This window comes from Elgaria multicarinata, chromosome 4, assembly GCF_023053635.1.
Source record: "Elgaria multicarinata webbii isolate HBS135686 ecotype San Diego chromosome 4, rElgMul1.1.pri, whole genome shotgun sequence".
In the NCBI taxonomy this organism is placed as follows: domain Eukaryota; kingdom Metazoa; phylum Chordata; class Lepidosauria; order Squamata; family Anguidae; genus Elgaria; species Elgaria multicarinata.
The window spans coordinates 123,563,921-123,576,656 of NC_086174.1; the positions used below are offsets into that span (position 1 = coordinate 123,563,921).

The 12,736-nt window shown below is 38.2% G+C and overlaps 1 protein-coding gene across 2 annotated transcripts in view; it reads right to left on the reverse strand.

Annotated features, from left to right (window-relative positions):
• Window positions 1-12,736, reverse strand: part of MYT1L (myelin transcription factor 1 like) — a 385,911-nt gene that overhangs the window by 58,012 nt on the left and 315,163 nt on the right. For both annotated transcript variants that reach the window (XM_063125114.1, XM_063125113.1), the window contains exons 10-12: window positions 10,594-10,684; window positions 7,561-7,668; window positions 3,574-3,785 (exon numbers count right to left, since the gene is read on the reverse strand). In XM_063125114.1, coding sequence (XP_062981184.1) covers window positions 3,574-3,785; window positions 7,561-7,668; window positions 10,594-10,684 — 411 coding nt within the window. The remainder of the gene's footprint in view (window positions 1-3,573; window positions 3,786-7,560; window positions 7,669-10,593; window positions 10,685-12,736) is intronic.

A 12,736-nucleotide genomic window follows, 5' to 3' on the forward strand; every position in this document is an offset into this window, starting at 1 on the left:
ATCATCCATCTGACATTTTTCTTGATGATCTTTGACACAAACCATGCCTCAATATTAAATAAGATTTCAAACGTTCAGCAATTCATATGTCAAACTATTTACTCCATTTGTAACTCTGGTTTCACTTTAAATCATTTGACAGCATTAACTTCTGTTTATTATCCAGGTTCTAAACTGATCACATTTTTTTTGATACATTATCTTTTTAGGGGATGGCTTCATCTCTAAATATAATTACAAAATACTGATTTTGAAATAGTTAGTACATAATGTTAGAAACTATGAATGTTGAGAGAGAAGGGAGTGTTGTTTAAAGAACGACAGTTCTTTAGGATGAGAAAACTTAGTTCAGTTGAACTTCATCCAGTAGAAAAACACTATGTATTATCTTTCTTTTTTTTAACATCATCTCAAGATTAACAGCATTAAAAATGACAATTCAAGAATTAATGTAAGCCATGAACAAACTCAACAGAAATGCAAGCCTGTGTGATAAATGTAGTCATGTGATAAATATAGCTACAGACATGAGTTTGTAAAAGCATGTTACAGTTTTAGGGTATATTCATTTAGTGTACATTTTATTATGGTCTATGACCGTAATAAAATTTGAATTTGATTTATGTGTGCACCAGTAAAAATGTGGAATGAAGGGAATGGAGCTTAAAAGGAAAGCACCAAAACAACAACACCCAAAACCTCAATACAAATCTTTTTCTGAATCCCTCCTATTTCAGCTTCCCTTGTCTCCTGAATTTCCTTTACCAGCCTAGTCAATCCTCATTTCCTTCTTCAGCAATAGGTAACTGCTGGCCCATGGACTTGATACATGCCTCAGTGCCTTTTCATCTGACCCAAGGCCTTTCCACCTTGCCTCCACCTGCCCCTTTCTCCGTCCCTCTCTGGTTTCCTCTGGTTTCCACACTTGAGTGTGGATGACTGTACAGTGCTGGATGGATTCCTTCTGACAGCATCATGCAACACCTGCCTCCTACACCAGCCTTTTCCGTTGGGAGACTTCAGTTCAGCAGAAGAGCGGCCAGTTGTACAATGCTGAACAGAGACACCCAAGGCACCTCTGACCAATGTCATGAAACACCCTCCTCAAATAAAAAAAATATCCCCAGACCAAGAGAAAAGCAACCCCCCATGCAAGAAACACACACGTACATACCCGAAACAAGAAAAAAACAGAGAGAGAGAGAGAGAGAGAGAGGTGGCAGAAAGAGAGAAAGGAGGTAGCCTTGATCTCACTCACCACCAGTTCCAGTCCCACCCAGATTATCTCTGAGGAAATGTGGCCTTTGACAGGAAAAAGATTCTAACCTATTTCTGTTTCCTTCCAGTTACGGTGGATCATCAAATTGACTATAGACCAGCCATGATGGTCCACTCAGGGATCAATATGCCTGTTCTTGCTGCCTTCTTAAGACTTCAAAACAATGGCAGACTTGTTCAGGCCTGTTCTAACGTGAGTTCCCTGGGCCTGGACTTCTATGTTCTATACAACAATGTTAGTACACATTGTATTAAAATACTCTAGCATAGTAAATCTGACAGGATCAGCCCATCAACCTCATGAAATTCAAGTACTTCAGTCTAACTAGACTAAGCTTTGATGACATTACAACTATACTTTCTCCTTGCCCCTGTTTTCTTGCCTCTGGTCTACTTTTAAATGAAAGAGAATGGATAAGAGATTTTTTCTCTCTCAGAACGCACTTCGCAGCATAATTCTTTACCAATACTACTACCATGCCAGCACTACCCATGCTTTATATATTTTTATACCTCATACAATACAGACCAACTTGAGTTCATGCTCATTAATAAAATGTTCTCTTCCCCACACAGTGCAGGTAACTAAGACCCATTTAGATCCTTTCACTGCTCTCCATCATTTACAACCAGTTCAACAAATCCTTGTAGAATAAGCCTAAACCTTAAGCATTCTTAGGCTTCTGGGCTTCACTAAGAATGCTTAAGTTCTTTAGTGAATTGAGGTCCTAAAAGGGTAATTCCCTGGTCCCGCCTACACCTTAATTTATACAAACTATGAAGCCATAATCCATGCCAATTCTTGTGCGTGAAGGCTTCAAGGCATATACACAATAGCAGTAATCCTTTTCAAAATCCCACGTTCCTCAAAAACTCTTTGATATCAGTTTTATGAAATTTGTGTATAAATTGACATGAGGAAGCAAAGCCACAGTTAGGTTGCAATACTTTGCCCTGAACCTGGAAATGAAATTCATGGGTGGAGTAGCAAGAGGTTTGTGGTATTATCATATTAGGTTACTTTTTCCAGACAACAGCCTTCTCTATGCTTTCTCTCTATTATACGCTCATCTTTTTAAAATGTAAAAAGCACAAAAGGACATCGGGAGTGGGGGCAATTGTGTTTCACACCAATGGCTTAAAAAAAACACCCTTCCCTTTTAAACGTATCTCAAATTAAGTGTTTTGGAAGTCCAACAACAGAGAGACCTGTATTAATTTGTCTGACAAATAAAATTCGTTATTTTTATATATGCCTGCTACATATGTACAAAATAACAGGCCTTTTTCAGGGAGTGTATGGATCACCATCAGTGTATTTGGTACCTTACAAAGTAACAGGCCCAGCATCCGCATCTGGTATTGTCAGGCAGCTACCAGGGCCTCAACACCCTGACAGGGCCCACTGATGCTAACATGTCAGGCAGTGGATAGCTGGGAAACAACCATAGGGCCTCGACATTGCTCGACATTACGCCACTCCACACTTTGTGAAAATTCTGATGGTGTCTCAGTGAGGGCCTCCTGAACCCTGGAGTGGGCCCTACAGAGTAACATAAAGAAGGTTTAAAAGGAGCAATTTATGGATGTTAAAGTACCTTCAAGAAATTACAAGAGCATTATATAACCCCTGAGACAGGGCCTCCCAGGAGGTAGCCTTAAAACAGATGGTACACATCACAGGACCTGGTGTCACTGTCAGTTTTGATTGCGAGGTAATAATTCCAGAAACCAAATCATTAAATATATCCTTCTGCCTGTACAAAAATCCTGAATCAAGCATGATATAAAATAAAGATTTTAACATGCCTTCATAGATAAGTGTAAGGTAATAGAATTCCTCTTAATACCGCAGAAGTCCGTTTATCTGCTTTTTCTTTTCTTTTTAAACTTATTCTTGCTGCTTTTTTGGATGTATATCATTTTTATCACTGATCAAATCAAAGTTTTTTGTCAGCCTTGTGTGATTGTATAGTTAAGGACTATGGCCATGATTGATTGATACAGAACCTGCTTCAACTTTCTCAACCTGATGGATCAGGTCACTACATAAAGCAAGCAGTAGCAGAAGCATCCAGCAAGCCAAGCAAGTCTCAAGTCTGCAATTTCTGACATATAAAAATACTTGAACCTATACCACTGTTTATTTCTACCAAGCATGTTGGTGAAATACATAGACTTCCACTCTATTGCATAGGCATGAACACGTACAATATCTAGATGGTGTCTACACAGCCCAACAACATTGTTAGACACAAATTTGTTTCTGATGCATAAAGAGTGTACAGCTCATACCATCATATCCTTTGGGGGATATATCCCTGGATTGCACCTTGGGAGCTATGGCTCTCTTGCCATATGCATGGTTGTCATAACTGTTATATTCAAATGTAGTCTTAGAGTATTTCTCTAGTTCCTTGGCCAGGTTGGAGCGGGGCGTTGTGGTAGGAACATTGTTTCTGTAGCCATATTGAGGGATCTCCAACTGCTTAACAAAACACATGGGCCTAGAAATTAAAAACATGTAGTGTGTTAGACACATAATACACATCTTACAGCCCTGATAGTAACATTTCAATCTATTTGTTTACTGCACTCAAGAGGTAGCAATGTATTATATCTTTGCTTTGTGCTTAGGCTGCATTTCAGCAGGACACCTTCTTTCAACAAAAGCCCAGAGCAAATTAATTATAATTACACCATATGTGGCTAATAGCAATAGAAACAGGGAAATGCCCCATTAAAACAACAACAACACAGCTATGTTTTCCTGTTATATAGGACAATAGGAGGAGGAGCATAGTTGTAGCAGCGGTGTTAGCAGGCAGCACCTGTTACCTATGCATTTTGCCTGACCCCCGAATGCCTAAATCTAGGATAGCCAACGGATAGGCAGAGATTCTCATGTGGCACACATGTGCTTTGATATCTAGTCTGTCCAACAACCTTCCAATGCCCACTTGATTAAATGTTGCTGGATCTACATTACACAGCTGGATCTTGAAGCTGCGTTTTGAACGCGCCATCACTTTTTTTAGTTCCCCAGGAGGACACACAATGCTAAGAGGTGTCATACATCCCATATCTGTCCCCCCACCCTCATTTAGTATAGAGCCATTAAGAAAAGGACAGTTCTATATTGATACATCTGTGTGATGGCCACTTTAAATTTTATGATTTAACAACTTTTAAACTTTGCTATTTCTTTGAATCTTTAAAATACTTGTGTTCTTATTTTAAGTGTTATTCACCTTTGCAGTGCTGGGCTTTCTCCACAATTCTTGTTCACTTTGACAAAAATAATAATCATGGTGTGCAATACCACACGTATGATTAGAAACATCTCAAGGCTTTCCCTCCCTTGCTTTCCCTACAAGGTTATGGGACATGCAAAAAAATGCAAATTTATAAAAAAAAATCAATCAGTTCTGATGGCAGACCCAGTATTAGTTTGTTTATTACAAGATGGTCTAATAATATAGACTGGGATTGTGCCTCTCAAAGAGGCTTGTAAAAAATAATTTATAACACTACTTTAGACTTCTGGAATATTCCCCCCTGCAATTTAAGTAAAAGATGTGTGTATAAATGAAGTACAAGATTTTATTACTTGTACACTTTGATTTTCTTTCACATTCTGGTATAGAAAATTACTTTCTAGAAAACCTCTTGGGCCAGAACATGTACTAATATGGACCCAAATCAATAAAACATAAGTTGTGTTTAACTACAAAAATAACATTCATATACTACATGCCATAACAAATTCTATTTTTATATTGGATCGCATATTCTATAAATTTCATTTCTTCTCAAAAATACATTTTAAATGCAGTCTATTCCCTTTGCAGTGGGAAAGAGGTATTTTCCAGGAAACGACAAATCTATGGGGAATGCTAAGTAACTTAGTGCCCAGACTGCCACTGTTGCTGCAGTTCCTGATGCTAATGGCGCCACCATTTTGCTAGGTCTGAAAATGTAAAAGCCAAAGGCATTTTGTGGTTGCTAGCACACAATTCCCAATAATGACCTTTCAGCCAAGAGATCTAGCAACAAACAAAAAATACCTTAGGAGTTACACTGTTTGAATTCAGAGAAGATGGAATAGAGCAGTAGACTTGTGCATAGCAAACATAACTTACGGGGCAAAATTTTGAATGTTCATCTTAAATAGATGTATAAAATAAAGCCAATGGAAAAGTCAAATCTGAGGTGACAGTGATATGACAGTCCCAAGGGCAAAAGCAAAACTTCAGAATCTGTCAAAACTTCAGATACAGCTTTTAACAATAAGCCCCCTCTATTTGGCATTTGACTTCTCACTAAAGAAAAACTTGTTCTAACATCACAATAAGGCTACTCTAGGTGTGCTAATTTCCTCCTAGCAACAAGAATGGCAGAGCTTAATAGTTTTGTTTGCTTTCATAGCAAAGGAGTTTTCCCCAAAAAACGTTTTTGAAACTGGAAAAATATGTTGAATACAAACACCTACATCTATAAAGCCACCTAATATTTCAGAACAATGAGAAAAATCAGCCACGTGTCTTGTCTTTGGTAAATAATCCTGGGAAGCCACACTAATACTTATGGTAGTAGATAGTATACACCTTACTGTATTACCATTTTCCCCACAGAAGATAACAGTAAAATTCTGCAGTCTTTGGCTTTCTAGTAGCCACATTTACCATGAACAAGGTACCATTAATCATGCTTTGCACTTTCAGTTTCCCAGATTATGGAAGAGTGGGAAGGTTTGCAAACATGTGTAACCTCTTTAGGTCTCTGCAGTTCCAGGTCAATATGAAGTGCATTTTGACAACTGATTGGAAACTTCAGTGGTGATCTAAAACTAAAAAGGAAAACCAACAGTGCAATCCTATACACGTCTACTCAGAAGTAAATACCACTGCGTTCAATGAGACTTACTCCCAGGTAAGTGTGTAAAGGTTTGCAGCGTAAAAGTAATTTTGGATAGTAGCTACTATGAGTGAATGGATGACACCATATTTGATAATGCATCTAGTTTACCATTGGATAAATATGACACCTGAAAGCATGCTAAAGGTAACTTCAGATATGTTTCCAGGCACAATGGCTTTTAACATCACTGTATGTAGTAGATACATGTGGAACAGAATTGACTGAAGGGATCCAAAATAGCCCACTGAAATAATCCATGCAAAATAGCCCACAAAGCCTTTGAAATTTGAACTCAAGGAGAACATGTTGGCTATACACCGGTATTGGCCAGACTTGTTCAGATGACCTAGCTTCATAGGGTCCCTAAAGAATGGTCATTAGAGATGTCACTGTGAGGTAAGAAAACAGAGTCTAAGGTTGCAATCCTACGCATATTTACCACTGAATTTAATAGGATACTTCAGAATAGGCATGCATAGGATTGTACAGTTAATCTGTTAAATTCCAATTAAGACATCCTGTTAATATTTATAATTGTGGTTTTCTGACACAGAAAGCCTGGAGGGGAATGATGGGATTTCTAGTACTATGTCTTTCAAAATTCACTCTTGTTGAATATCATTAGAAAATATGGCAGCGGTTCGAAGATCTGCACAGCACAGGAATTAACCTAAAAGGATTGTCCTTTGATATTATGCCTTAAAAATCTGACTCTCAAGTTCCCCAGAACCATACCTTTCTTGTCCACATCAAGCAAATGCCTGCACAGGACAAACAATATAGCCTATATTCCTGAAGAATGAGATGATTTCTGAATTATTGGCAGTAATAAAACTGTAAGCCATATGAAGGTGTACTTTAGCATACTTTTTAGAAAGAATAAGAACTAATCCTCAGTGGGTCTTTTAAAATGTTTAAACCTAAAACCGATACACTTTTCAATTACAAATTCATACTGGCAAACTCAATTTTGAAAATAGGGCTTCTGGTTTTCATTTAAACTGATATTTACTAGTAAACGCCTGCTGGAAAAAACAAGACTTACCGGTAAATATTAGTTTATTTCCCAAAGATATCAACTTTTTTTCACACTGTTCTTAGATTCAGAACTCCAGCAGGCAGCTTTACACCAAACAATGCCTAAGACAAAAATGAGCTTTTCAGCTTTATTGATATTTGCCAAAAAAACATTACCCACCCACCCCCAGGGTATATTGGAAGGCAGATAAATGCTGAGAACAGGATCCAGAAGCCCTAATTCTAAACACTTCTTCAAGGGTGAGATCATTTTTAGTGCTCAGGCTAACTTATTATGCAATTAATCTGGTATATATTATTAAGTGTTAGAGCAACTCTTTATACCTCAAGACACGATCTGATGCCTGGTTTGATTTGGATGCATCACAGCTCTGATGCTTCTCTTGAGCTTTAGCCAGTTTCTCTGCTGCAGCAATAGGACATCCCGAGAGGCTGCAATTACAGAAAGAAAATGTAATTGTCGTGTCCTGAATAGCTTCATAGAGCCCTTCTTAGTAAGCATAAGAAAGAAGCTTGTTGGAAAAAATATATAGCTATGCCTTGATGCTCTACATTACTCCTCCAGGATGCACAACTCTGCCTTTAAAGACACAGGGCTGACATCATAAAAAAGAAAGCAAGACTTCCTTTCCCACTGTACATTAGAAGAGTCTAGTTCTGATGAATTTGTGACTTATCAAGCAACTACAGTATCACAGATACATATTGTGGCATGCCAGGTACTTGAGAATCACTGCCTTTTGCCATCAGTTTTGCAGAACCAAAGCTTAATGAGCTGTTGATTAGCCACAATGAATTGCTGATGAGCTGCATTCAACTTGATAGGTCACAAGTTACACTTTAGTTTAGTGTTCTTGTGAATGTGCAGGAGAACACTGCTGCCAGGCATACAGAATGCAAATTTGAAAATCCAGAATCCAATACTCTTACAGAATTGCCAGCAATCCTGCCAACAGTATTGTCTGCTTTAGAAAAATTTGTCATTAAAATGGCTATGGTGAGTATTTAATAGCAATGCTGTACAGGCCAAATTATGCATGTTAACATATTATGCAGTTGTTGAGCGGTGATATTTTTTTTTTTTTTAAAAAAAAGAAGGCTGCAATCCTAAAACTTCTTACTTGAAAATAAGCAGTACTTAATCCATTAGGACTTACTCCTGGTAAATATGGTTAGACTTGACCTGCAAACTAGGTTGGGTAATTATGATTCAGAACAGAATTTGGCCTAGAAGGAAAAAAGAAGATATACTTGTTCTTTAATGAATGGAAACTGCCTTGGAAAAAAATCCCAGGCATAAGGATATGGAACTAGCAGAGCATGGCAAATTTGCTTCTGCTGGAAAAGGTTTATGGGAAAATAAACAACATACTGAAAGCACCATATATCAACACTATCACTGCGTGGTTCTTCTGAGCATAACTTGCGGTGTGCTTATCTGATCTCAAAATTTCTACAACAGAAATTAGATTAGAGGAGATTACCTTTAGTCATCAAGAAGCTACAGGAAAATAAGAATCTTGATTCCTTTTTAAAAAACTTTTTTGGCGTGATTTGTTGTATTAAGCTGAGAGCTCCACTCATCCCCACTACTTTATCCCCTGTTGTTTTCTCCCCCCACCCCGCGCCACCATTTTGTCCTATCTGGTTTGTGTCTGCTGCTAAATGTGGATGTGTAATCATACGTGTTGGGATAGAAGATTCTATCATATATAATCATGTGTGGATCTATGTTGGGAGAGGGGGAAGGGTTAAACAGTTGCCTTTATCTGGTAATTTGAAGAAACTTAAATATCACTTGAACAATAACAAAAGAAATTTATATTAAAGTAAAAGGGGTATCAGTACCCTCCAGGGTACAGTTATTAGTGCAACTTCATTCTAAACCTTCCTGAGGCCTAAAGTGATTCACATTTCTGTAAAGGGAGTGGGGAGGAGGGGTGGGCTAGCCTAAAGCCAAGAAGCAGGACAGAGGTGACTGAAAGGGAGAATCTAATAATGCAAAACAAAAGAGGAAGCACCAGACAATATTCCCTGATGTCTCAAAAATCATGGATCTGAGATTGGAAGTAATAATAATCCTACAGCTTCGATAGGTTGTGGAAAAGACATAATGTTAACTCTCTGAAGCCAGCTTTCCCCAACCATGTGCCCCCCACATGTTTTGTCCTTCAACTCCCATCAGAATTCTGGGAGTTGTAGTCCAAAGCATCTGAAGGATACCAGGTGTGGAAAGCTGCCCTAAGGTTTCCCCAGTGATAACATCAAAGCCATGACCATTCCACAGAGTGAATCCTTACATAGTTTCATATAGCTTTTCTTCCTCAACCTGTTTTTTCCTTCTCCTTTGTCTGGAAATTAGCACATTATCTTCAAGTTGAAATTATAAAATTTGTAGTGATTTTAAAAGAGGAAAGAGCCTTTTAGGGCTTATTTAATTATTTTGTTTCTTCCACAGTATTGAATGGGACCACTTCAGAAAGCCATTTTGCCTTTTTCCGTAGCATATTAAGATCATTTGAAAATAATTCCTGTGTTTTAGACCTTTATGCTTTAGGATTTTACTATCTGGATATTTCCTGTTCCACAATATTTCCTGTTTTTTAATAATCTAGAGCATGTCATGAACAATAAAGATTAGTAGGCTAAGAGGATGTAAAGGAACTCTGTTCTGGTTCTGAATATCTTTTACTATATTCAGTGATATTCTTCAGGGCTGCCATTTTAGGTTTTAGTAGGGCAGCAAGGAGATTTCAGACAGCAGAGAAGGGATCAACATCCATAGCATGGTTAAGAGACCTATTCTTCAATATATTTAAATGCAAATTGTAAAGTGGAGCATTTTAATTCTTCAATATATTTAAATGCAAATTGTAAAGTGGAGCATTGGTGTAAAAAAAATTTTTTTTTGGTACCTTAGGTAACTAGAAATACAGGTGAGAAATAATCAACTGTATCCTAAAATATTGGGGAGAGCATGTTTTGCTCCTCCTGCCACGAAAGGACACCACTGATGGCCTGCTAAAATAATTTAAACTTTCAATGTATATCATTCTGGCTTAGGAAACACGAATGCAAGCAAACAGTGATAAGCTTTGAAATTTAGCTTATTACTTGAATTAATTGTGTCCCAAAGTTAATCCTCTCAAACAGTAAGCCATAAAACACCATCAAACTAAACACATCAGTCAATCTGTTCAAGTTAAATAAAGGCCCAAAGCACTTACACACACACACAGAGAGAGAGAGAGAGAGAGAGAGAAGGAGAGAGAGAGATTGAGTTTCAGAGGTGTTGTAGCTGTGAAATGGTATCTGGTGGTATCTGCCTGTAGTATAACTCAATGAGCACATTCTTACCTTCTGTGAGAATTCCTGTTGCTATTTACGTGGCCCCGGCCTGTGCAGCCTGGTGTAGGACACTTAAGTACGTTTTCATGCATGGCAAGAACTTGACAAGGAGAAGTAAAGGAAACAGCAGAGTGTGGAAACAACAAGAAGAAAAAAGATTTCAAGTCCCAGTTTGTAGGAAGCCATTTTAGTACAAAGCAAGATTAATTAATGATCAGCATTCCTGAAAATAGACATGTGAAAGGTATAGCCAATAAAGCCTGGTGAGGGAAAGAGGTGTTGTAGCACTATACTCGTTAACATAGGATGAGGTTAATACATTAAGAGTTATGGAGGGAAGGGAATCTACCAATTAATGTGTGTCTGGTGTGACAGTGAAGCAAGAGGCTGCATACATAAGCACTGAGCAAACACTGAACAGCACAGTGGTAAGTTGGAGATTGGAAACAGTTTTAAGATGCATATATGCAAGAATGAATTGATTTATGTACACAAAATAGGCATTCAGAATCTGGAGTCAGTATAGCATAAAATGTATGCGAATTCTGAGGCATTGAATTCACCTCAGTGCAATTAATGGAGGGCATGAGAGAGATCTGAAACCCAGTCATAACTGCCTTTGTTACATAGGACTGTTGGTTGTTAAAGTTCAATGGCAGTTATAGTCATGTTGACATGTACAGTCATTTAAAAATATTATTTTTCAATCTACAGCTCTTATAATGGGTCAAAAAGGGGAAACAAATAGAAACAAAGAATGCAAGCACGTTTTAAAGCCAATAGGTTGGTGGAGTGATAAATTATGAATATAAGGAGCCAATAGGTCTGGTTTATACAAACAGGGTTGTCATTCTCCACCACCAAGCAAGCATTGGGAAGGGGCTGCAATTCAGTGATGGGTGTGTGGGGGGGGTACTTTGTAAGAGTATCTCCACTATTTCCAGATGAGGGATTTGAAATATCAAGGATCCCAGCCTGGAGATCTCGAAAACTGTGGATTCAATACAGGGCCAAAGGGAACTTTGGACTGACTCATAAGGTGTATATCTTATAAATAAAACCTTTATGGGCTAAACTATTTTTCCCCCAGTGCAGACAGGAATTAGGCTGTGACCAATTTATGTGCATGTGTGTGACAAGAATCCATATCACCATTACATAATGGCTAACACAAAATTATGCTATATTTTAAAGGAACCGATCTTGAAATAATGTTTAATGCTTACACGAAAGCCAAGGACATCAGGAATAGAACCTGTACATATTGATTTAAAGAATAGTCACAACCACCACCATTCATCACCATCACCACACCACTAGCAGTGTACTAAAGATGTGAAAGCTTCACTCTGGAATTCCTGCTATTCAAAGCTGTTCTTGAAACATGCTTTACAAGCCCAGCACTGCAGGAGTCAGGGGAAAAAAAAGAGAGAGAGATGATCTCACCTTTTTCACTTTTGTCACTACTGAACATGCAAACCGTTTAAAGCTATATTCTTCTTTGATCGGCAACATTTCCTAAATGCTTTATGTTTACTGTTTACGGAGGGGGGGGGAAGGGGGGAGAGATGAACCGCTTTAAGCAACTGAGTAAACATTTGCATTTGAGAAAATTATAGGCCTTGCTAAACTGGAAATTGAATTCCTTTGATCAGCTAAATTCACAAACCAGCTGAGAAGCGGTGTTTCCTTAAAGGAATTTCCCCTTCTGTGATCTTTATTCTAAAAAGTGACACTACGCTGTAGTAATCGGACACTACTTTGGAGCTAAAGCCCTCATAACACTTAACTCCAAGCTGCGTAAGTGCATTGGGTGCTAGAGTCAAAGTTTCCCATGCTCTCGCTATGTGTATACTCATTCACTGCTGCACAATAATGACAATTCTCAAAGAACAGGAAGAGAACGAATTGGCTTACTCTCTTGATGTCCACTGAGGAATAGCCTGAGATATTTACCCCCAAACATATCATGAATGGTAAAACATGATATATGGTGGGGGACAGTGAAACTCATGTGACAATGCTATATAACGTGATAAGTATTCCTAAATATAATGGCAAGATGGGAGAGAATGTGTCACAGGGATACTGTTTGCACCACATCCATTATGGGTATAACAACCTTACCCCAACTGCCATCCTCTTCCTTGCC